General features: G+C 51.2%; 1 protein-coding gene across 3 annotated transcripts; it reads right to left on the reverse strand.

Moving 5' to 3' along the window:
• Positions 1–21,194, reverse strand: ZNF783 (zinc finger protein 783). 3 transcript variants are annotated; one of them, XR_014139084.1, is made up of 8 exons: positions 17,008–17,313; positions 13,621–14,022; positions 13,411–13,537; positions 13,118–13,246; positions 6,210–6,338; positions 5,015–5,107; positions 2,033–3,158; positions 1–352 (listed from the first exon to the last, which is right to left on the reverse strand). XR_014139084.1 is itself a non-coding variant. In XM_081799926.1 (7 exons), the coding sequence occupies exons 1-7, from the start codon at positions 19,430–19,432 to the stop codon at positions 2,320–2,322; spliced, it is 1,725 nt and encodes a 574-aa protein (XP_081656052.1). In that variant the 5' UTR covers positions 19,433–21,194; the 3' UTR covers positions 1–2,319. The 3 variants fall into 3 exon arrangements, 2 of the variants coding, with proteins under 2 accessions (XP_081656052.1, XP_081656051.1); XM_081799926.1 differs by lacking the exon at positions 17,008–17,313 and adding an exon at positions 19,427–21,194 and having other exon boundaries at positions 1–3,158; XM_081799925.1 differs by having other exon boundaries at positions 1–3,158.
• Positions 21,195–21,394: the final 200 nt, after the last annotated feature.

The raw sequence follows: 21,394 nt of genomic DNA on the forward strand, positions 1-21,394 counted from the left end.
TTCAGTTCAACATATTTATTGAGCACCGATGAAGGCAGAGGACCGCCACCGTCACAGTGCTTAAGAGCCTTTAGCACCAGGACCCCACCTTCCTTGTTTACAAATGAGGAAGCCAAGACGCAGAGCTAGGAGCGAGTCGAGCTAGGAGCGAGTCGAAGGCCAAACCAGGTTCTAGCCTCCAGGGTTCTGGAGCACCGCTCTGCTCCGGCACCACGATGCATACGTGCCGGGTAAACTCACAAGGCCTGGTAACCAGGAACCCGGCACACTGAGGGCTTTGGAAGAAATGGGACGGCCTGTGTCCAGCGATCACTCCTGGCTTGTGCCGTTGCTGGAGTACTTGCTGGAGTACCTGTGTTTACACAGGACATTAAGCATTAGAAAGGTCTGGGAACTTTGAGCCTTGAGGCATCCCCAGGAAACACCTGAGACTAGCTCTTAAAGCGAAGGGGTAAGCTCAGAGCAGCTCCATTTGCACCATATCCTGTCTGAACACTTGCTGACAGCCCAGCCCCGACTGGTGGGGCCCCTGGTGACGGTTGGGGATACCAGAGCAGAGAAGCAGAATGCACAGCAGGGGAGGGTGGCAGCTCTTCTTCCCAAGCCCAGGGGAACTTGGCTGGACTCTCACCGACTTGCATACTCACTCTTGCCCCAGAGATGATGGTAACGTTCCCATCTGCCCCCAACTCTGTTTATGACTTTGGGAGAGGGGTGAGGGTCAGAGGGGCAACAAGAAGTGGCACAGCCAGGGACCCAGGCACCTGGAAGCAGGTCTGAATGCTTGCCACTTCACATAGTGCCAAGGCAAATAAGACAATCAAAAGAGCCGAGGACCCAGTACTCCAGTTTTAAATCACCCAAACCAAGGGTTGGTCTCTAGGCAGCACCCGAAGTGGTGTGATTTAAGAGGCACAAGATGCTAGCTGCCATCAAGACTTCTCCAGGGGGCCTGATGCTATTGCCCGAACTTCTACGGTTTGAACCTCACTGCTTTGGTAAGAATTTGTTCCACTGAAGTACAAAGGGCTCCCTGGGGATATAGCCCAAGGGGAAAGTCTCTCCTCACTCTGCACCCAAGGGACCTTCCACTCACTCTAGAAAAGAAAGGTCCTTCCTGAGGGATTCTGACTGGGGCAAAGGGCTGGAGATGAACATGGGAGAGAAAGGGGGGGGGCCTGAACTAGAAAAGAAGGACAAAAACCAGGCTTCCTATTTGGCCCACTGCCTCTAAATCTTTTATGACCCTGAAAACCCTAAGGTGAGGTAGGATGCACTGGGGTCATTACTCCCTTTGACAGGTGAGGAACATGAGGCTGGAGGTGGTTAAAAAAATCCTGGCCTAACTCTGCTACCAGCCCCAAATTCTTGAAAACCAACTGCTCCTTTAACGACAACTCAGGCCTGGTAGCTCAGGAATCCAGCTTGGCTGAACAGCCTCACCCACATCGGGATCTTCCTCTCTGCGAGGAGCTTCCTGGGCTGGGTCTGCGTCTTCCCCCATCCCTAAGGAGTTGTGCGGGGTCCAGTCCATGCAGCGTGCATACCCATAATACTGAGACCTTGGGGGAAGGGTCAGCCACCCCAGGCCTCGGTTTCCCCCTCTCAACTAATAACCAAAATCAATCACGGATGATGGCATATTGGGAATCATTCTGGGCCAAAGAACGCATACCCAGGAAGGCACCTGATGTCCAGGGCAGCAGCCAAGCATCCTCCCACACCCGGGCTGATCTGGACAGCCCCTCTACCATCCCCACAAACAAGGAGGTGGCAGAATAATTCCTGACCCTCAGGGCTCCTGGTCCCCTTTGCAACCACACTTAACACTTACAAAAGCACTAGAAAGACTCCGTATGGAGGGAAAAAAAAGTTTCAAAATAACACAGTAGGAAACTCAAATTTCCAGTGCCTACTCTTCAGACTGTCCACTCTGCTGTGACCTGCGTGGGCAGTATCAAAACTGCAGGCCCTCCGTGTCTCTATCGCCCCCTACTGCAAGGGCCTCTATCTCCAGTCCTCTTGCCCTCACCGAAAGTTGGCATCCTCTAAGCCTTAAGGGATCCTTCCTAAGTCAGGAATGTAGAAGAGGCGGCAAAGAGTGACAAACTTAGGAAAGAGGAAACTGAGGCATCTGGTCACACACACAGTCACCAAAACGGCCGCTGCTTCCCATCTGAATGAAGAAAAGTTCTCTCCAAAGCTATCCCGGAACGGGGAACCGGCGTCAGGCACAAGGGGAAAGGCCTGAAGGTGCACAGCAGTCCTGCGGGGGGTGCCCGGGAGAGCCGGAGGGTACCCCTGCACGCTCCTGCCGGCTCAGCCCTCCTGGCTGTGGCTGGGCCGGGGCAGCGGGGGGCTCCCAGGGAGGGCGGAGGAAGCAGGGAAGTGCGGGCCGGCCTGGCCTCGGGCGTGAGTCTGCATGTGCACGGCCAGGTGGTGGTTCCGGTTGAAGGCGCGGCCACACTGGGGACACTGGTAGGGCCGCTCGCCAGTGTGGATGCGCTGGTGCCGGAAGAGGTCGGAGGGCCGGCGGAAGGCCTTGCCGCAGTAGGGACAGGCCGGCCAGCCCTGGCTGGTGCCCGTGTGCAGGCGCTGGTGCAGCAGCAGGCTCTTCCGCTGCTGGAAGAAGCGCAGACACTCGCTGCAGTGGTACACCTTGCTGGTCGCCGGCCGCCGCCCCAGGCACGGACGGCCTGCCAGGGAGCGGTGGCCTCCGGGCTCCTCGGGGAGCCAGCGGATGACGGGGCCCGGCACCACCACCTCCCCCGGCTCCAGAGCGGCGTGGGCCTCCCCCCAGCCCGGGGCTGGGCTCCCCGGAGTCTCCCTGTGCTCCTCCTCCACGTGGGTCCGCTGGTGAATGGTCAGGTTAATCTTCAAGCGGAAACTCTGCCCGCAGTCAGGGCAGGGGAAGGTCCGCTCTCGCCGGCGAGGAAGGATGCGGGGCGGCTCCCCCACGGCCCCTGGGGGCCGCGGGTCCCCCGCCCGCACCCGTGGCACTCCTGCGGCATGAAGCCGGCCAGGGCCCGCGGTCCTGCTCCTGGGCCCCTTGGGCATTCTACACACGGGCTGGCTACGGGACTCCCCCAGGAAGAGCTGCTCAGGCATCATCTCGTCCTCAGATTGGGCTTCTGTCTTGATGACCACACCACCACCACCTGGAGAAAGGAATCTCCATTGATTTCGAGTGGGCCACACTAGCCCCCCACCCAGGCCACTCCCCCCAGCCCTGGCCTCCAGCACATCCCGAGCCACATCTGCACCCACCCTGCTCCTGCTTTCGCAGAGCCCTTTCTCCTGCAAGTGCTCAGAGCACACATCAGGGACCCCGTTCACTTGGCCCTACCGAGCAGGCACGGCCTCCCAACATCATCCAGTCTGTTTATTGTCACATGGCCCAGATGTTCCAGTGGCCCATTCCTGGAGGCCAAGCTTGGAGACAGGAGACAAAGCCGCAAAACCAGGATCCAGGGACCCGGGGGGGTCAGAGGCCAGATGTGAAAGACAACAGGTGGAGGATGCAGTGGAGACCCTGGACCCTGAGATACACTGGCCGCACAGGATCCCCAAGAATTCTGATAACATTAGTTCCCATCAATGAATGACAGTGAGCCCTGGGGCCACTGGACTAGGTAAGAAGCCTCAGGCCTGGAGGTGGCGGGTGACTTAGCCATACTCTGAGCTACTCATCCACATAACAAATCAACACTGAGCATCCACTACCTGTCTGGCACCTGCTCTCAAGGGACAGGCAGGAGGCACGAGGACCGAGGCTCCCTGGCTGGACCTCAGTGTGAGTCACACTTGACTCTGAGGTGGGACTTAGGCATAGGAACTGCCAGGACATTGGAGAGAGGGGGGCTCTGAGGCAACACAGGGGTCCCTGATGCTGGGAAGGAAGGTCCTGGCCACAGGCCCGACCTGGAACACTGTGCATTCTTCGATATCCTTCAACTGCTATTCCCCTCTGGGCTTTTCTGGAATCAGCCCTGACTACTGGCTTCTCTGACCTCCCCCAGTGCCCAGCAGCTCAGCTGCTGCAGCCCAAGGTCTGCTCAAAGGCTGACCACGAACCTTACCCTCTATTAAAACGAAATCTTTAGCCCCTTACCAGCAATTTCTATTCTTGCTGAAGCATGAACTTAAATCCTACCCCAGGAGACTGCTGCCAACTGCTGAACCTTCTGGACCAGCACCTGATGTCAAGACCTTGGGGTTCTTACTCAGTGCAGCTTACCGGCAACCCTCACAATAACTCCAGACAGAACTTTTATTTCTATGTTGGAAATGACCCAACGGTTTGTAATTTAGTCCTCCAGCTACAGAATCAGTAAGGAGTCTATAAGAATCATCTAAATTTTGCATCTAAACCGTTGCATTCAATGGGCTACCATGGTATTCCTAAACTTAGGGATTAGTGTGGGTCTCAGGCCCTATTCCATGTGAAGGCCAAGGTTCCCAGACCTCTTCATTTGAAGCCCATCTCCAGCTTGGACTCCCACCATGCCACTACCCCAAGGTGGGCCCAGATCTCACCTCTGCGTCCCACCAAAGCCGGTACCAGGATGGAACCAGGTGAGAACTGGATCCCTTTCTATTAGGACAGAAAACCACCCCAAAGCCAGGATGGGCGATAATTGCTTTCTTTTTTCCTGCTCATCAGGGTGTAAGCTGAGTTTTGTGGCCTCTAGGCAGGGGATCTAAATTTAAACCGTAGGCCACCATGTACAAACTGCAAGACACTGGAGGTTGTGCGCCTGAGTCACTTCACAGGGTTGCGTGAGGCCTGTCACCAGACCGCAGACCTGGTGCGTACAGCTTGTGGTCAAGCAGCGCGTTCCCACCAGGCCAGACGTGATGGGGGAAAACCGGGACCTAGATGGTCTGGATCGCCAAGAGCCCCAGGGCAACAGTACCTGGGGATGAGGAAGGAACCCCTCTGGAAGAAGCCCCTCACCTGGGCCCACTGCGCCAACTCCCAGCCCACTCCCAAGGGCCCCCTCCCATCACTTACCTGGCCCCATGCCAGGCAGGCTGTCCCCAGGAGGGGAGGTTGGAGACTCCCCACCTGAAGATTCTTCCTCCCGTTTAACCGAGGCTGGAGGCCCTGTGAGAGAGACACTGTGAGGGCCTTTCCCGACACCAAGCTCGTGCAGGACGGCACGAGCATCTCTGAGCAGACCCCGGACATGCTCGAATGCCAACCAGGAAGAGGGGGCCCCAGGGCTCTGTCCGGAGGACTGCCCACTCCATGGCCTCCGCTTCAGAGGTGAGAGGAGAGCGGTGAAGGCCACGCCCCCAGTTCCCATCTGGGCCAGTGCTGACAGCTCTGTCACCCTGATGGACCTCCGAAGGACAGAGGGTTTGGGGAGGCCCCTGGGGCACAGTGCCAGGTCTGCAGGGGAGCAGGGACAATGAGAAGGTCCTCTCTCCTTACACACTGGCTGGGCAGCAGGGACACCGGGGAGGGAGGGAGGATCACCTCCACCCCCAGGGAGCTCATATTCATTGGGGGAGAGTCACAGAAATTACTGGAGAGAAAGCAACCCAGACTGAAAAGTCAAGCCCGTGGGAAGGAGGGGGAAGGAGGAGGCATGGGAACAGGAGAAGCCAAGCTAGCAAGGTGCAGTCTGGAGACACCACCACTCTGGATTATATGCCACGTGTTATGCCAAATGCCCTCTGAGTTATACTTCATTTTTGTAAAAGGATGGACAGGAACTTCCTTTACACACACGCAGACAGTTATCACTGGAAGGGGGACTGAAGCCACAGAGCCCCTCACGGGCCTCTAGAGAGAGGACATTTACTGAAGAAGGCACATGCCAGCACCGTGCTATAGGCATATAACAGACTGTCCGGTTAACGTGACCGTGGTCGGAAGCCTGAGGAGGCCCAGGACCTACCTCTGTGTGTCCCTCCCCTCACTCCAGCCAGGCCAGAGGGCCTGGCCCCCACCAGGCCTCAGGGACCCACACTTTGGCTCAGACCATTTTCTCCTGTGGAAAATGCCCTTCGTTCCCAGCCCAAATCTACCCTTCCTCTAAGGCCTGTCTCAGGGGTCCCCTTCCCAGGAAGCCCGTCCAGCTCAGCCAAGCCTGGTGCCCACCATCTGTCCCACCCTCACGCTTTAGCACTCGTTCTCAGTAGCACCTGTCTGGTCCTTGCTGAGATGCTGTTCACACGGCTACCCGGTGGCCCTCACTCACCCGTGGTTGCTCCGGGTACAGTTGCTCTTGCCTCTGAGTCTTGCTGGTGCTTGGGGACCTGCCCTTCTTTTGGCTCCTCCCGGGCAGGGCTGACGGGGCTGAGGATGTGCTCTGGGTGTGGAGGGAGGCCTGGAAAATGCAACTCAGTGACACCAAGGACAACACAGAGATCCCCCCCCCCCACCGGGGGGCAGGAGCCTCTGAGGGAGGGCTGACTGTAGTCACTGGGACTGACGGTGGGGGCATCAGGCCAAACACAGGCTAGTGGACTTCACCGATCCTTAGAGGCTAAAAAAGAAGGAAAAGGTACAGCACAGGAACATCTGATCGTACCAGACAAGTCATGACACAGCGGCCAAGGATGTGGTTTGTTAGGGCCTCCCAGCTCAGAACACCACAACAGTGCCTTCCAGTCCCGAGTCCTATACCAGGCTGATGTATAAGGATCCCCTTGGAAGCACCCCAAGATTCTCATTAGTAGTTCTGGGTAGGCCTAGGAAGTATGCATTTTTTGAAAAAGATTTTATTGTATTTATTTATTTTTAGAGATTTATTAATTTGAGACAGAGCGTGCGCACGCGTGCACACACAAGCAAGAGGAAGGGCAGAGAAGGAGAAGCACACTCTCCACAGAGCAGGGAGCCTGACATGGGGCTTGATCCCAGGGCTCCGGGATCATGACCTGAGCCAAAGGCAGATGCTTAACCGACTGAGCCACCCAGGAGCCCCTGTTTTTTTTTTAAAGATTTAATTTATTTGAGAGAGAGAGTGTGCAAGTGCAAGCATGAGTCGGAGGATAGAGGGACAGAGGGAGAGAGAAGCAGACTCCCTGCTGAGCATGGAGCCTGACACAGGGCTCAATCCCAGGACCCTGAGATCATGACCTGAGTCAAAGTCAGACACTTAACCGACTGAGGCACCTGGGTACCCATTAGTGTACATTTTAAAAAAGCTCCCTAGGGCAAAAGAGATGAACAAAGAGTTCACAGAGTAAGAAATTTAAATGGCCCATAAACAAATAAAAAGATACTCAACCACACTCATGTAAGAGAGGTACCATTAAAAATATACTGTTGGGGTACATGGGTGGCTCAGTCTGTTGGGAGTCTGCCTTTGGCTCAGGTCATGATCCCAGAGTCCCAGGATCGAGTCCCAGAGTCCCAGGATCGACTCCCACGTCAGGCTTCCCACTCAGCAGGGAGTCTGCTTCTCCCTCTGACCCTCCTCCCTCTCCTCCCCCCTCTCTCTCTAATAAAAAAAAAGAAGAAAAAAACCCTGTTCCCGGGGTACCTGAGTGGCTCAGTCATTTATGCCTCTGCCTTCGGCTCAGGTCATGATCCCAGGGATTGAGCCCCACATTGGGCTCCTTGCTCAGTGGGGAGTCTGCTCCTCCCTATCCCTCTGCCACCCCACCCCCTCATGCTCTCTCTCTCTAATAGATAAATGAAATCTTTTTTTTTTTTTTTTTAAAGATTTTATTTATTTATTTGACAGAGAGAGACACAGTGAGAGCAGGATCACAAGCAGGGGGAGAGGGAGAAACAGGCTTCCCGCCGAGCAGGGAGCCCGATGTGGGACTCGATCCCAGGACCCTGGGATCATGACCTGAGCCGAAGGCAGACGCTTAACGACAGAGCCACCCAGGCGCCCCTAGATAAATGAAATCTTGAAAAAAAAAAAAAAGAGGATTAAACACCATGACCAAGTGGAGTGTATTCCTGGAATGCAAGGTTGGTTCAACATATGAAACTCAAACAATGGAATACACCATACTAACAGAATGAAGGGAGAACACCCCATGATCATCTCAACTGATACAGAAAAAGCATCTGACAAAATTCAACACCCTTTCTTGATAAAACCATTCAACAGACTAGACACAGAAAGAAACTATAAGATACCACTTCACGCTCATTATGATGGCTACTATTAAAAAGAAACAACAGAAAATATTAAGTGTTGATAAGAATGTGGAGAAACTGGAACCCTTGCACACTGTTGGTGAGAATATAAAATGGTACAGTCACTGTAGAAAACAGTGTAACAGTCCTCAAAAAATTAAAAATAGAGGGTGCCTGGGTGGCTCAGTCGGTGAAGCGTCTGCCTCCAGCTCAGGTCATGATCCCAGGGTCCTGGGATGGAGTCCTGCATTGGCTCTCCTGCTTCTCCCTCTGCCCCCTGCTCTTGCTCTCTAACTCAAATAAATAAATAAAATCTTTAAAAAAAATTAAAAATAGAATTACCATATGACCCAGAAATTCCACTTCTAAGTATATACTGAAAAGAACTGAAGACAGAGTCTCCAAGAGGTATTTGTATATCCATGATCATAGCAGCATTATTCACAATAGCTAAAGCATGGAAACCCAAGTGTCTGTCAACAGATGAATGGATAAGCAAAATGTGGCAGGCACAGACAACAGATTATTTAGACTAAAAATAGGAAAGAAATTCTGATACCCGCTACCACCCAGATGAACCTTAAGGACATCATGCTACATGAAATAAAGCCAGTCACGAAAAGACAAATGCTGTGTGATTCCACTTCTATGAGGTCCTTGGAGTAGACAAAATCATAGAGACAGAAAGTAGTACTGTGGTTGCCAGGGGCTGGGGCAGGGGACACAATGAGGGATTACTGTTTAATGAGTATAGAGTTTCAGCTCTACAGGGTGAAAGAAGTTCTGATGGGATTGCATCACATTATAATGTATTTAATACCACCAAACAGTACACCTAAAAATGGTTAAGATGGTAAATTTTATGTTATGTGTATTTGACCAGGATAAAAAAAAGAAAACAGAAATGAAATATTGATACACAGTACAACATGGATGAACCCTGAAAACACTATGCTAAGGGAAAGAAGCCAGAGTCAAAAGACCACGTATTATAAGATTCCATTTATATGAGATGTCCAGGCTGGCAAATGTATAGGTATAGTCAGGAAGACCGGTCATTGCTTAGGGCTGGGGGTGCTGGGAAGGGGCCTCTTTCACAACACTGAGGGAGAGGCAAATGATACAACCTCCATGGAGGGCTATTTGGTGATAAATTCTCGAAAATTTATGTGTTCATTTACCTCTGACCCAGCGGTGCAGCTTCTAGGAATCTATCCCAAAGATGCACTGGCAAAAATATGAGCTGCCTTATGCACAAAGTAGCCTCTACAGCATATTTATATCAGCAAAATACTGGAAATACCGTTAAGTGTCCACCAGCAGGGACTGGTTAAACAAACTGCGATCTCACACCTTGGAACATTCCGCATCCACAAAAGTAAAGAAGGAAGGTCTGTATATATATACATATGAAGTGATCTCCAGGACAAATTGTGTAAGACAGGGATGGGGGAAAGCAAATATATCTGTCACTGATCTTTTCGAAAGGAAACACCGGAAGTATAAACAAGACACTAATAAAAATGGTTATCTATAGGGACAAGGAGGGGACAAGAATGGAAATAAGACTTCCCTCAATGTATCCTGTTAAACCATTTTGACTTTGCAAACGTAACATGCCGTACATATTCAAAACGTTCAATGAAAAGGTAAAAAGAACCATTTCTAAACATCTAAAAATAGGGGTGCCTGGGTGGCTCAGTCATTAAGCGTCTGCCTTTGGCTCAGGTCATGATCCCGGGGTCCTGAGATCAAGCCCCATGTAAGGCTCTCTGCTCAGCGGGGAGTATGCTTCTCCCTCTCCCTCTGCCCCTACCCCTACTCGTGGTTTCTCTCTCTCTCAAATAAATACATAAAATCTTTTAAAAATAAATAATAAAATAAAAAATCTAAAAATAAATAGAAATAAGTGAACTTAACTGTGTATCAAGTTGGTGACATAACCCCATAGAGAAAATAATTATTTCAAGTGACTTAAAAGGCATTACTTTGTCTATAAGTCCTGAATGGAATGCGTTCGGAGGACAAAAAGAACTGCAGGGCGCCTGGGTGGCTCACTTGGTTAAGCGACTGCCTTCGGCTCAGGTCATGATCCTGGAGTCCCTGGATCGAGTCCCACATCGGGCTCCCTGCTCGGCAGGGAGTCTGCTTCTCCCTCTGACCCTAACCCCTCTCATGTGCTCCCTCTCACTCTCTCAAATAAATAAAATCTTAAAAAAAAAAAAAACTGCAAAAAATCTCAGCCTTCATTCAAAAGTCTAACTGTTTAAGATTTCCATGTAAAAAGAAAGTGATATTCAAGTATAAGAAAGAACATTAAATTTGAATGAGAAATATCACTATGAGCTCATGATTTTTTCCTTTTCAAAAACACATATTTTCTCAAAAAAAAACATATTTTCTGAAAAACCTAGAAGTAATGTCAAAAATTAGCAACTACTGGCACTCATATTGTGGTCTCCAAATACCATTTGTCACTGAAAGGAATCAAAACTCCTTGGAGAAATTTGCATTCTAGGTCTGGGGCAGGAAATACACTAGATGATTCTAGAACATTTTATGGTATCTGAAAGCCACTGAATTCACATCAAAGTGACCTAAGAGCCAACTTGAAAGGGCTCCCACGAGCTAAAGATGGGACAATTTAAGCACAAAAAATAATGGCTGCAAACGATTGGCATATATAAAATATTCAACAGTCTCTAAAGTCATTAAAAAGTAAAAAAAAAAAAAAGGAACACTATATCAAAAACTAATGATGTAATGTATGGTGATTAACATAACCTAATAAAATAAAATTAAAAAAAAAAAAAAAAGCCCAAGTATTGGTCACCTTTGAAGGCTCCTAAGGCAGTAACTCTTCACTCTGAAAACAGATGAAGGAAAAGAATTAAGCTTCTATCCTGCCTTTTCTGTACAGACTGTATTTCAGGGAAACTAAGAGTTGATTAGGGAAATTATTCTTTATAAAAGAATTTCAGCTATGCAGTGCATACGTATGACAGACTCTCACTATTTTGCAACCCCTAATGGAATAACAAATCTGGGCAACACTGGGCAATGACTACTGAGAAGGTGACGGGGAGCAGAACAGAAGGATCGAGCTCAGGATCAGCAGAAGGCAGGCGGACGGAGCCTCCGTGCCTCGTGCCGTGGCCTGGCAGGGAGTACACGGCACCACCTCTGAAGCCATGCTGCCCATAAGGTTGAAACTGGATCTAAAGAAGCCTCCTGAGCTACCAGTTTATAGGAAATGCAAGCAACAGAAGAACAATAAATGACACCAAATCCAGAATACAGGAAAGGATGGCATTTAAAAAGATAAATGACATTATGGGGCGCCTGGGTGGCTCAGTCGTTAAGCGTCTGCCTTCAGCTCAGGTCATGATCCCAGGGTCCTGGGATCGAGCCCGATGTCGGGCTCTTTGCTCAGCGGGGAGCCGGCTTCTCCCTCTGCCTGCCCCTCTCCCTGCTTGTGCTCGCTCGCTCTCTGATATAAATAAATAAAATCTTAAAAAAAAAAGATAAATGACGTTAGAATGTCAACAAAGAAATGATACTAAAGAGGGGGAGGTGAGGATGGTCCATCAACCAAGGAGCGGAGCAAGAGAATGTGGTAACGTGTGTATCCACAGAGGTCCTGACACAGGCCACAAGGTGGGTAAGCCTGGAGCGCGCGCTCAGTGAAAGAAGGCAGTCACTAAAGGTCCCACACAGTAGGACTCTATTTCCGTGAAATGCCCAGAAGAGGCAAATCTAAGACACAGAGAGGAGATGAGAAGTTGCCTAGGGCCGGGGAGCAGGGGGAAGGAAACAGGAAATTAACACCCACAAGTACAGATTTCTCTTTGGTGGGCGAGGAAAGTTCAGATTGTGGTGATGGTCACCAAACTGTGAAGAGAGTAAAAACAATGAGCTGTATACTCTAATCCAGGAATTGGCTGGTATGTTAACTCTATCACAATAAGGCTGTTAAATGCGGGACGGGGGGAAGCTTTCACGGGCTTTTTAACAGACTTTTTTTTTTTTTTTTAAAGATTTTATTTATTTATTTGAGAGAGAGAGCACATGAGAGGGGGGAGGGTCAGAGGGAGAAGCAGACCCCCTGCCGAGCAGGGAGCCCGATGCGGGACTCGATCCAGGGACTCCAGGATCATGACCTGAGCCGAAGGCAGTCGCTTAACCAACTGAGCCACCCAGGCGCCCTTTAACAGACTTTTTATAAATCGAATGCAACAGGTGGACGTCGGTGTCCCAGCATTAGGGGACCCAACACCTACAGAAAACAGTTTTGAGATAATCAGCGGGGAAAAGAGAACATGGACTCGGGATGAGGTATTAATCTGCTGGGTGTGACACTGGTATTTCGGTTACGTTCAGAGAAAAGGAAGAGACAGAGGAAGCCAACGTGGCGACTCCTGATCACTGCTCCACGTGTGCGACGGTCACTTGGAGGTTTGCTGGACTCTTCTCCCTACTTCCGTTTATTTTCTTAAATTTTATTTAAAAAAAAAAAAAAAAGCCTCCCAGATGACTCTGATGTGCTGTCAACTCCGGAACCACTGTCCCTTACCACACCAGCTCTGGGGACGAAGTCGGGGCCGCTCCTCCAAGAGGGCCGTTTCCACAAAGGGAAGCCAGTTCACGCCAGGCCTTAGAGCCGCGGGTTCACGTCAGGGAGCAGAGGTGGGAGAGGCAAGCAAGAGAGGCAGCAATATGCTGCTGTGAGCAGGGTCACCCGCTTACACAGCACTCGGCAAGTCCGCGCTTGACGTCCGCCGCGTCCCGGAGTCCGCACAACACCCAACCACACGATGCCGGTACCGCTGGCCCGTCACTCAGAAGCAGAAACCGTGCGGCTCTAAGACAAAAGCTCCTAGGCCCGCCTAGGACACAGTGGGCCCCACTTCGCGTTCAGGGCCTGTGCCCCTTCCTGGCCTCACAGCACGTCTGGAAAGCCCAGGAGAGCAGTGTGCCCCACTCATTCCCCGTCTCGCTCCCACTCACCAGGGCTTGGCCTCCTTGGGCGTGCCGCCTCCCTCTTACTTCCCTCCTCCTGGCCCCACGGGCCTTCAGGACAAGGCTCCTCTCCCCTCTCCATCCGGGTCAGGATGTCTGGTTTGGAGATGGCATAATCTGCATACAGAACGGAAGGGGAGCTGCGTCAAGACTGGACACCCGCCACCCAGCTGCCCACAGAGCTGGAGAGACATTAGAAGAACAGAAGTCAAAGCAAAGACACAGACTGCTGGAGGCCAATCTGCGGACACAGACCCAGATCCCCACCTACGCAGCCTTACCCAGGGACACCAGCGTCTCGTAGTTGCCCCGCATCACGTGCTTGTAGAGCTCCTTCTGCCAATTATCCAGCTTGCCCCACTCCGGCTCAGAGAAATACACGGCCACGTCATCAAAGGTCACGGGCACCTGGAACAGTGTCGCGCACGCTCACCCACACACTTACAGGCACAGTCCCTTGGGCTGTCCCACCCCAGGCGCCCGAGGGATACCTTGGGGACCTCCCCCTTGCTGCCCGGGGGCAGGCGCAGGATCCAGAAATTTCGGTTCCTCAGCAGGTTCTCCATGTTCTCCAGCCGCCTCTGCAGCAGCCCGTACTCCTGCAGCAGGGTCCCCAGCACGGCCCACTTGCCCTCCAGCTGGTTCCCGAACTCCATGGCCGTCTTCTCGCAGTCCGCCAGCTTCTTCTCGGCCGTCCCCGTCCGCCCTTCTAGCGAAAGCAGGCGGGCCAGGCAGGAGTCCACCTTCTTCTCCAAGGCCTGGATGGCGGCCACCACCGTCCACAGTGTGATCTCCGTGGAGTACAGGTAGGAGTTCTTCTCAGCAGCTGGTGGGGGTGACAAAGAAGGTGTCGAAGGGCTTTCGTCCTCTGTCTGCTTGTCCCTCTCTGGAGCCTGTCCACAAGAAGAAAAAGTGGAGATGGTATCAGAATGACACCATCAAAATGCGTACTTCACAAAGCCTCACAGTGACCCCTGCCCAGGGAAAGCCCCAGCCAGGATCCTACGGGCCAGTCAGGCAGGTGTGGGAGGGAGGCAGGGACATCAGTGAGGGACAGGCAACACTGGCTGGACCAAGGAATTAGCAAGTGGAAAACGGGAGGAAACACATGGCCAAAGACAGAAAGCATCTGCGGTTCTCAGGTGGCTTCCATCTTGGATCTTAGTCTCCTCCTCCTCTGCAAATGAAGGGACAGGCTTGGAAGCACAGAGAACATGAGATCTGCTGCCAGAGAGCCCAGGTCCAAGCAGCAACCCCGCCACTCCCAAGCTGGCTGACTTTGGGCAAGGTTTTTCACACAGCTTTCAACTTCACTTCCACATCTAGAAAATGGTACTCACATGGGAAGATTGTGGGAATGAATGACACAATCTTTGTTGAAAGCACAATGTCTAGCATGTGGTAAATACTCAATGCACACAAGCCCATGTTGATTCAGCTAAGATGATAATGATAAGGATGTTGACGATGCTGCTGCTGATGGTTCAGGCTCAGGGACGCAGCAAGAAGCAGTTCCCATGGGCTTTTTTTCTCCACCTTTTTCATTCCATTGTCCTTTGGCACCTTGGAAAGAGCTTCTAGAGTGCCTCAACTCACCCTGGTGCCTGATGCATGAGCCGGAGCATGTGCAACAGCCCAGTCCCAGTACCTCGTGCTAAAAGCCTTGCTGGGGGGCGCCTGGGTGGCTCAGTTGGTTAAGCGTCTGCTTTGGCTCAGGTCATGATCCCAGAGTCCCGGGATCAAGCCCCGTGTCAGACTCCCTACTCAGCTGGGAGTCTGCTTCTCCCTCTCTTCCCTGCTTGTGCTCTTTCTTGCTATTTGTCTCTCTCTCTCAAATAAATAAATAAAATCTTTTTTTTTAAATTTTATTTATTTGAGAGAGAGAACGAGATAGAGAGAGCATGAGAGGGGGGAGGGTCAGAGGGAGAAGCAGACTCCCTGCTGAGCAGGGAGCCCGATGTGGGACTCGATCCCAGGACTCCAGGATCATGACCTGAGCCGAAGGCAGTCGCTTAACCAACTGAGCCACCCAGGCGCCCTAAATAAAATCTTAAAAAAGAAAGAAGAAGAAAAGAATCCAGGACGATTCCATGCATCTGCCTGGGTTTTGGTTTGTTTCCCCCAGAACATAAGTTCCCCGAGGGTGTGTGTGATTCGCTGTTGTATTCCCAGCTTCTAAAAGAGTGCCTCTCTCACTGCAGATGCTCAATGAATACCTACTGAATGAATGAATGACCACACAATTAAACAACCTTCATTCAGTAACAACTACTGACCACCTGCCATTGTAAAGGTGCAATGGGGGAATGCAAAAAAAAAAATTATGTGGGGGCGCCTGGGTGGCTCAGTCGTTAAGCGTCTGCCTTCGGCTCAGGTCACGATCCCAGGGTCCTGGGATCAAGCCCCGCATCGGGCTCCCTGCTCCGCGGGAAGCCTGCTTCTCCCTCTCCCACTCCCCCTGCTTGTGTTCCCTCTCTTGCTGTGTCTCTGTCAAATAAATAAAATCTTAAAAAAAAAAAAATTATGTGGTTCTTCCTTCTCCAGGAGAAAAATTCTGTATAGAAAGAGTTGGGGGCAAACCCGTCCTGTTTGACTCTCGGGTACTGTAAGATGGTAGAGGGAAAGGAGTGAGCAGATAGAAATGGTCAGAAAAAGTTCTGAGGGAGTGGCTCCGGGTTCGGTGGGAGCTGGTGATGTCACCACCACAGTTACAGAGATGTCGTCTTGGAGGGTATTCCCGGGGGGACAGGGCCACAAACCACAGTATTCCCACCCCTTTTCTCTCCCTTGCACTCAGGGACTCCTAAGGGAAGGACCAAACTCATTAATGAAAGAAGAGGGAGGGGAAGCTCCTACTTTAAAAGGATCCACAAAAATCAAGGTTTCAAAAACTTCACTAAGTGGTGCCTGGGTGGCTCAGTTGGTTAAGCGACTGCCTTCAGCTCAGGTCATGATCCTGGAGTCCCGGTATCCAGTCCGGCATCGGGCTCCCTGCTCAGCAGGGCGTCTGCTTCTCCCTCTGACCCTCTTCCGTCTTGTGCTGTCTCTCATTCTCTCTTTCTCAAATAAATAAAAATAAAATCTTTAAAAAAAAAAAAACTTCACTAAGAGGTATTAATAATAGTAGAAGCCACTTACTGCATTCTGTTTGCAAGAGATTTTCTGGTGTGTCAAAAATAGCCAGAGGATTCTTTTCTCCGAATTGGGCACACTGCACATTACCGACCAACATTCCAAAGTAATCCAAATAATCTAATTCAACATGCTAAACTAATCTTTAAAAAAAAAAAAAAAATCTACCTACCATCCCTCTCATAAACAGCATTCCATACCTTTCTCTTAGGTAAAAGTAGAAGCCTGGGTACCTTCATGGGGGTGGAATTCCAAAATTCTGGCCTAGACGTCGGACTACGGCCTCGACTAGGTGAGTGACCTTGGGCCGGTCCCTTCCCTGAGCCTCAGACTCGGGTTGTCAGAACCGCACGGGGCTGGGCGACCCTGTCCTCCCTGCTTGCCACCAACCAGACAATGGACGGGAGGAAACAGCCACTCCGTTTCAATGCAAGGCCTGTCATCTGAAGTGTTGCTAGGAAGCCCGGCCTGTCCCCCGCCGTCGGGGCCGCCCCGCCGCCCCCGCCGCCCCGCCTGCCGTTTGGGCCGCCCGGTCGGTCGGCCCGAAAGCCCGGCCCGGACACGAGACCGGGGTGGCGGGGCGGACCGAGCTGGCACGACGCGGCAGACGCCAGCCTGGGCGGAGGCGGCGGGTCGGAAGGCCGCGCGGCGGGGCCGCTCCACGCCGGCGGGGAGGAGACCCTCGCGGGCCCTGGCGGCGGCGGCGGCCCCGGCCCGTCTGGGCGTCCGCGGGCCGGCGCGCTTACCCGGGCGGGCGCCGCTCCGGCCATGGCTGCTCGCGTCCCTCTCTCGGCGGCTCTCCTCGGCCTGGCCTGTCGGGCCTGGCGCGGCGCGCAGGCGGCGGCGGAGGCGGAGCGGAGCCGCCCAGCCTCGGAGCTCCTGCCGGGCGGCCGCGAGCTGCGTCCGAGCCACGTGCCCCGTCGGCCCTTTAAACAAGAGCTGCGCTCGCGGCCGGGCCCGAGGGTGCGCACAGCGCCCCCTGCAGCCCGAAGGACCGCACGCCCGCGGCCCGCGGCCTTCCGCGCGCGCCCGCCCACCCTGGCGGCCTCGGGGTCACCCGTGGGGAGGCCGGCCGCCCCCCCTGGCCTGGGCCGCGGGAGTGGACGCCGGTGGCGGCTCCCCGCGGGCCCCGTGCAGGAGCAGCTTGCTGGGCCCAGCCCTGGCCCCTACCCCTACCCCCCACCCCAGGACGTTAGGGCCCCAGCGTCCCACTTGGGAGAATCGAGTCCAGGAGCTAATGAAGCAGCCGTGCAGGACACTAAGAAAATGTGGGAGTTCCCCTCTGTGTGGGAGAAGAAGGGCAGTCCTTGCCGGGGAATCTAAAATATATGTAGATTTACCGGTTTAACGCCTCTAAAGGACCCAAAGTGACTTAGTTTGGGTATACACGATATGCCCAGCGGTGGGGTAGGATGGGACAGATAAAGGTTTTAAAACTACTTGTTGGGGCGCCTGGGTGGCTCAGTCGGTTAAGCGGCTGCCTTCGGCTCAGGTCATGATCTTAGGGTCCTGGCACCGAGCCCCACATGGGACTCCCTGCTCAAGAGGAAGTCTGCTTCTCCCTCTCCTCCCTGCTTGTGCTCTCTCTCGCTCGCTCCCTCTCAAATAAATAAAATCTTAAAAAGTAAATAAAACCACTTGTTTAGTTTTCCAGAACAAATACACCTCAGGAAAAATTTATTTCATTAAAAACAAAAAAAAAAACCTCTCTCCCCCTTCCCCAAATCCTCTTTGGGAATCCTGGGTCTCCTCCTCCTTCCCCGGGGGATCTACTTCCCCAGCAGACACTCTGCTCAGGGATGCTTGGCAGAGTCCTCTGGAGCCTTCTATGCCACACCCAGTCTCCACTCGCCCACCAGCCACCAGGCGGGGACCTTCTGTAGCTTTGGCTCCAGGCTGGGAGTGCAGCAAGAGTAAATCCAACACTTAATTCAGACCTTCACACATCTCGAATAAACCACTCAAGCTGGGACCCAACTTCCTCATCTGTAACCCAAGAGCCTTACTTTGGAAAACCAGAGTTAACCACTGAATATAAAGTAAAACGTGCTAAGTTTTATCTTCTATCTTTTCTGCATTTCTGTTCATCCTAGTCTTAAGAGCCTAGAGCCTACAAACTCTTCCCAGGAGAAATTATTCTGCAGTTTCTCCTTTTTAGTATTTTCTCTTTTTGGAGGAAGGGAAGAAAATTATTAGCCCATATATTTGATGCAAGCAAAAGCGTGGTCAAATGACACTGATACCTTCTCCAAGTAAGGTGCACCCTAGTCTTTAGGGCAAGCTTAGAAAGTTTACTTTAAGAAATACAATCAATATATAGCATCATTCACTATGGAGATCTTTGTTGAAAATAACCCAGGGCACCTGGGTGGCTCAGTTGGTTAAGCGACTGCCTTCAGCTCAGGTCATGATCCTGGAGTCCCAGGATCGAGTCCTGCATCGAGTCCCGCATCGGGCTCCCTGCTCAGCAGGGAGTCTGCTTCTCCCTCTGACCCTCCCCCCCCCATGCTCTCTCTATCTCATTGTCTCTCTCAAATAAATAAAATCTTAAAAAAAAAAAAAAGAAAGAAAATAACCCAACCTAATAACTTGCAAATGTGTGCTGAAAGCATTAAGAGCATCCTTAGGATCTCTGGGGGGTCGATCAGACCAAAATATTAAGGATTATAAAATACTGGTTAAGTTGTGAGCTTATAAGATTTAATGCCCAGTGCAAAGAGTCTGGAAAATGGATTGGAGAGGAAGAAAACATTAGTATTTAACAAGCTCTATTCAGGGGAGAGTGCTCTAATTTTTGACAGCTGTCTTAGATTTTTTAGACAGTTTTTGTAAGTCACTGGTACTCAGACTTCAGTGTGCATCATGCTCCCCTGGTGTGCTGGTTACAACACAGACTGCAGGGCACCTGTATCAGAGTGTCCAGGTCTGAGGCTGGAGTGGGTGGCAGTGGCCAGAATTTGCATTTCTAACTAGTTCCCAGGTGATGCTGATTCTACCGGCATGGTGATCACACTGAGAAACACTGTGTTCATCAGGTTCCTACAGCTGCCTCCCATTCCCATGCTCTGATTTTATATTTTAAACAAAAAGCACAAAACCTTTACACCACGATGTGGTTTGCTGAGCAGACCAGCCTGGTATAGCTCGAATATAAACTACAATTACGTGCATCCTTATTTATTAATGTTTCCTGTGTTTGCTCTTTTTCCGGTAAGACCTCCTGAGCCTGAATACCTCTCGGTGAGCTGACACTGGATTTCCAAAGTGGAGGTGCAGACCCTGGAGGAACAGGAGTGACTCCACCAAAGCGCAGGTCACTGAAACAGCCCATCATCAAGCCTCTCCTGCAGAAGGTAGTATCATTAGAAGTTCAGGGTCAAAAAAAACCCACCTAGGATCACTCAAGTGGGATCAAAATACTAAAGCACTAGTGTCCCCACCAGCACATTCTCAGCCAAGAGATAGGGGCAGCTCAGAGAAAGAATGCCTAGGACACCCCTCCAACCAATTTCCAGGCATGTAATTTAGATTAGAAAGTGGACCCACCCAGAATTATAAAGCATTAGGAAGGGAAGTCTTAGCAGAGGAAGACCAGAAGTATAACCAAGTCCCTCTTCCTCCATGGAGCTTTTCCTAGTTCAGACAATCCTGAGCTCCTTATTCTGTGAATACCCATTATACATGTTCATTCAACAAATAAGGTGAGCATCTATGTGCAAAGCCCCAGTATGCAGAGCTGTGGAGTCTGGTCCCTGTTCAAAAAGCATCACATCCTGTTGATTCTGCCTTGGCGGTCTTGTCCATCCATCCTTGTCCGTGGCTCTCTTCCCACTGCAGCTGCACCCAATCAAGTACTCATTGGCTCTTGTTGGTCTCACTCAGAAACCTCCGAATAGCCCCCATCCCAACCAAAAACAAACAAAAAAACCCACATGATCGAACTCTCATTAGGTTACTATTCCCAAATCACAGTTAGAATCAGGTCACCCTTTTGCTCAAACTCTCAGCTCCCCATTACTAACTCAATAAAACCCAAACTCCTTAGCCTGATCCCAATCTCTTTCCAACCACATCCCCCACTACACCCCTTCTTGCATCCTATCCTCCAGCCAAATCAAATGAATTATTTGTATATGCCCCACATCTCCTCTCTTGCTCTTGTTGCTCCAACTACAATGTCCTTCTTCCCATCCTTCCCATCCTTAAAGGTCCAGTTCAAAAGTCACCTCTCATAGTCTTCCCCAACAACTCACAATTAAATTTAATTGTTCTCTGAATTTCGACCTGTTTAGCCTCACTTGGGACATGTAATTTTCTAATTATATTAGATTCCCTTAACAGCCTGTAAACCCAAGAGAAAGATCTCGGATTTAACCATGTACTCCTCCGTAGACCTTGCACGTGGGGGTTACTCAGATACTTGTGAGTGCACACACACTCAAACAGAATGGAATCTTCCACTAGTCTGGGAAAGGGTTATGCAAACGTGCAGCACAGGGAAGAAATGGATTTTGATAGAATATAAATTCAACTAGGGCAAAGATCTGTTTTGTACACCTATGTATCCCAAGTATTTAAAACAGTGCCTAGGGGGCTGCCCGGGTGGCTCAGTTGTTAAGTGTTTGCTCAGGTCATGATTTCAGGGTCCTGGGATCGAGCCCCGCATCAGGATCCCTGCTCAACGGGAAGCCTGCTTCTCCCTCTCCCACTCCCCCTGCTTGTGTTCCCTCTCTTACTGTGTCTCTCTGTCAAATAAATAAATAAAATCTTTAAATAAAATAAAAAACAAACAGTGCCTAGGTATCAGGTGTTTGATAATTTGTTGAATAAAAAAGACAAATGAGGGAAGCTTTCACAGAGGGCGTTTATAAACTGAGCAGTGAAAAATAGAATTTGGCTCACAGAGAAGGGAGTTCCTGGAAAATGGAAAGCATGGGGGCACCTGGGTGGCTCAGTCGTTAAGCGTCTGCCTTCAGCTCAGGTCATGATCCCAGGGTCCTGGGATCGAGCCCCGCATCGGGCTCTCTGCTCAGCGGGGAGCCTGCTTCTCCCTCTCCCACTCTGCCTGCTTGTGTTCCCTCTCTCACTGTCTCTCTCTGTCAAATAAATAAATAAAATCTTTAAAAAAAAAAA

The sequence above is a fragment of the Leptonychotes weddellii genome, chromosome 12, assembly GCF_054177405.1.
Source record: "Leptonychotes weddellii isolate Sample4059 chromosome 12, ASM5417740v2, whole genome shotgun sequence".
Taxonomy (NCBI): Eukaryota; Metazoa; Chordata; class Mammalia; order Carnivora; family Phocidae; genus Leptonychotes; species Leptonychotes weddellii.

What these genes read in the sequence shown, in the direction of transcription:
- ZNF783 (XM_081799925.1), bottom strand. Translation starts at nt 17,031, where the DNA reads ATGGCCGGAGCGGCGCCCGCCCGG. An exon ending in CCGGAGCGGCGCCCGCCCGG is followed by an intron (nt 14,023 to 17,007) that starts GTAAGCGCGCCG and finishes TCTTGTGGACAG; the next exon opens with GCTCCAGAGAGGGACAAGCA. An exon ending in CGAGACGCTGGTGTCCCTGG is followed by an intron (nt 13,247 to 13,410) that starts GTAAGGCTGCGT and finishes TTCTGTATGCAG; the next exon opens with ATTATGCCATCTCCAAACCA.